Source organism: Lactuca virosa, chromosome 1 (assembly GCF_052849685.1).
Source record: "Lactuca virosa cultivar CGN04683 chromosome 1, Lactuca_virosa_CGN04683_v6, whole genome shotgun sequence".
Lineage (NCBI taxonomy): Eukaryota > Viridiplantae > Streptophyta > Magnoliopsida > Asterales > Asteraceae > Lactuca > Lactuca virosa.
In genome coordinates, this window is record NC_136426.1 from 135583169 (window position 1) to 135585991 (window position 2823).

Consider the following 2823-nt stretch of genomic DNA (forward strand, 5'->3'; position numbering starts at 1 on the left):
AGGATTTAGAGTGTTAAATTAAAGAAAAAGAGCGTACCTGAAGGCATCTATTCATAATCAAAAGGAAAACAATTGTGTTAATATGTGATCGGTGGTGGGGCAACTTATATGATTAAATGCACAAATCCATGATTCACTCAGAAACTCCACCTCTGAAATTACTTCTTCAACTTAGCCATAATAAAAATGAAAACCCCAAATATCACAGACTACTATTTTGAAAACCCCAAATAACACAAACTGCTATTTTGCAGATGTAGATGGAAAAAAAGTTACAGATGGAAATGGAGAAACAAATCGAACCTGTAAACAGAAGGCGGTGATGGTGGTGTAAACAGGTGAGTGGTGGTGAACGTCCAACCCCCAGAATTTCCAATCCCCAACTGATCAGGGTTTTAGTTTCGCACCAAGAACATCGATCCAGGTGATTTTATTTCCTTCCAAGCTTCGATATAAAAAAAACGTGACAAAATCGAAAAGGTTTTTACCTCAGAATCTCAGATTATAAACAAAATGGGAGATGTAAGATAGCTTTGATCGTGAGGGGTTTTAGAGAGAACGGGAAGAAAAGGAGAGGGGCTCAGGTTTTAGAGATGTAAGATAGCTTTGACCGTAATGAGGATTCATGCTTTGCAACAGGGAACTTCATTCTAATGGTTTATGCTTGTTCAGGAACGTGTTTCTGTAGAGAGAGCAACTGAAGAAGCCAAAAAGGAAAAAGTTCAGGAAATTCAGGAATTGCAAAACTCCCTGAAATCCATTCAGAATATATTCGAAGAAACAAATGCATTGCTTCTCAAGGAACACGATTCTACACAGAAAGCAATTCAAGAAGCAAAAGAAGCAAAAGATGAGGAAATTCTGAATTTGCAGAACTCCCTGCAAGCTATGCAGAGTAAACTTGATGAGACAAATGTGTTTCTTGTCAAGGAACGTGAGTCTGCACAGAAAGCAATCAATGAAGTAAAAGCAGCAAAAGATCAGGAAGTTCTGAATTTGCAAAACTCCATGCAAGCTATGCAGAATAAAATTGATGAAACAAATGCATTGCTTGTTAAGGAACGGGAGTCTGCACGGAAAGCGATTGAAGAAGCATCCTCAGTTGTCAAAGAAATTCCAGTTCGTGTAGAAGACACACAAAAGATTGCTAGTTTGACTTCAGAAGTTAAAAACTTGAAGGTACTCTTGGTTTCCTAGAAATTTCTCTCTCATTGGCACTGCATACTAGTAGTTCTTATGTACTTATGCCATGCAGGATTTATCAGTGGGAAACACAACGGGCAGATGAATCTGATAGGAAGTCTACTGAAGCTCTGGAATCAAGTGAGTATAAGCGGATGCAGTTGGAAGAAACTGAAAGAAGAGTGCTTCAACTTCAGGAATCTTTGGATAGGTATCATTGCTGCAAAATCTTTCATAGTAAGAAAATTTCTCTAGTTAGACTTATGACCTCGGATAAACTTCATTCTAAGCAAATCAAGAATATCAGGCCAGTTCTAACTTTAAAACAAAAATAGGTCCAATTTGAGTGAATTGAGTGATAGAATCTTATATAAATGATAAGTGCAACCTCTAGTTCTATTGGTATATAATATTCTCCTTATGCAGACACATACATTAGGACAAATTGCATGGAAGGATATCAGTCCATGCTTATAGAGATGAAGGAAAGCATGTTCAAAATACATTTTATATGCTTTTAGAGTAAACATATCCTGGTTTTTGATAATTTTGCATGTATTGAAAAATGTGCGTTATGATATATTAGTAACAAATGACTAGCAATATCACACAAAAGTTGTTCATATGGAGTGTAGTTTGGTCTTTTAATATCACACAAATGACTAACAAATGACTAGCAATATCACAGAAAAGTGTGTTATGATATATCCTTTGAAGTTGAAAAAACCACCATTTTGATCGCATAATCCAGGCCATAGGCCGATCCATTGAGGTAGGTATCATTGATTCAACCATAATCAGCCTATCTAATGGTTTATGTCATGTCTTAGCAGAACCATTGCATTTATCCGTGAAACTTTAGGAACCGGAACCGGCACTTCCGTGTCGGTTTCGGTTCCAAAGGCGGTTGCCCGGTCCTGATGCTCATCCCTAATATGGAGTGTGTAGTTTGGTCTTTTATTATTTTTGCAGGCTAGAGTTAGTGGTGGGATAAAGTTAGTGGGGATATCACCTTGCTATGTTGTTATTCCCTTTTGTTCCTTACACGTGTCTCTACAACAAGCTATCCAACCCGATTCAACACATATCCCAAAGAAAGAATTTTTTGCATGACTCTCTTCGGTTTAGCACAACCCTTCATCTGATACAAAGTTAAAAAATCATCAACATTAATTAGATATAAATTTAAAATAGTTCCAAGATCATAATAAACATACAATTTAATTTCCAGTTAGACCTAATTAAATCATTTTAGTTATCTTTATTGTGTTTCACAGGAACCAAACTGTTACCAACTTTCAGTCTTTCCATTTCACCATCTTTTGATAAACTTGTGAGGTTACAAAAGGGAAATAAATGGTTACTTTTTATCATAATGTTCAGGTTCTTCCTAAGATCAGAAGAAGGAAGCTATAAATTTTCCATTTTCTGCAACAAAATTAACAGCATTTATATCCCATGTATTATGTATACTAACAACAAATAACCGTAATTCCAAATAAATGGTCACATTTGATCATTGTGGTTGCATGCATCCAAATGAATTGTCAGCTTTCTAGCTTTTCTCACAAATTTACTGTACCAACACACCGAAAAAAGAAAAAAAAACTTTAATAAATTTGGACTAAAAAATTAGTTGTT

At 35.7% G+C, this 2823-nt stretch overlaps 1 protein-coding gene across 1 annotated transcript; it reads left to right on the forward strand.

Moving 5' to 3' along the window:
- Positions 1 to 286: 286 nt before the first annotated feature.
- On the forward strand, positions 287 to 1396 carry LOC145106728 (uncharacterized). Its single transcript, XM_079043663.1, has 2 exons — positions 287 to 1179; positions 1256 to 1396. Exons 1-2 carry the CDS (start codon positions 661 to 663, stop codon positions 1286 to 1288), a joined length of 552 nt encoding a protein of 183 aa, XP_078899789.1. The 5' UTR covers positions 287 to 660; the 3' UTR covers positions 1289 to 1396.
- Positions 1397 to 2823: the final 1427 nt, after the last annotated feature.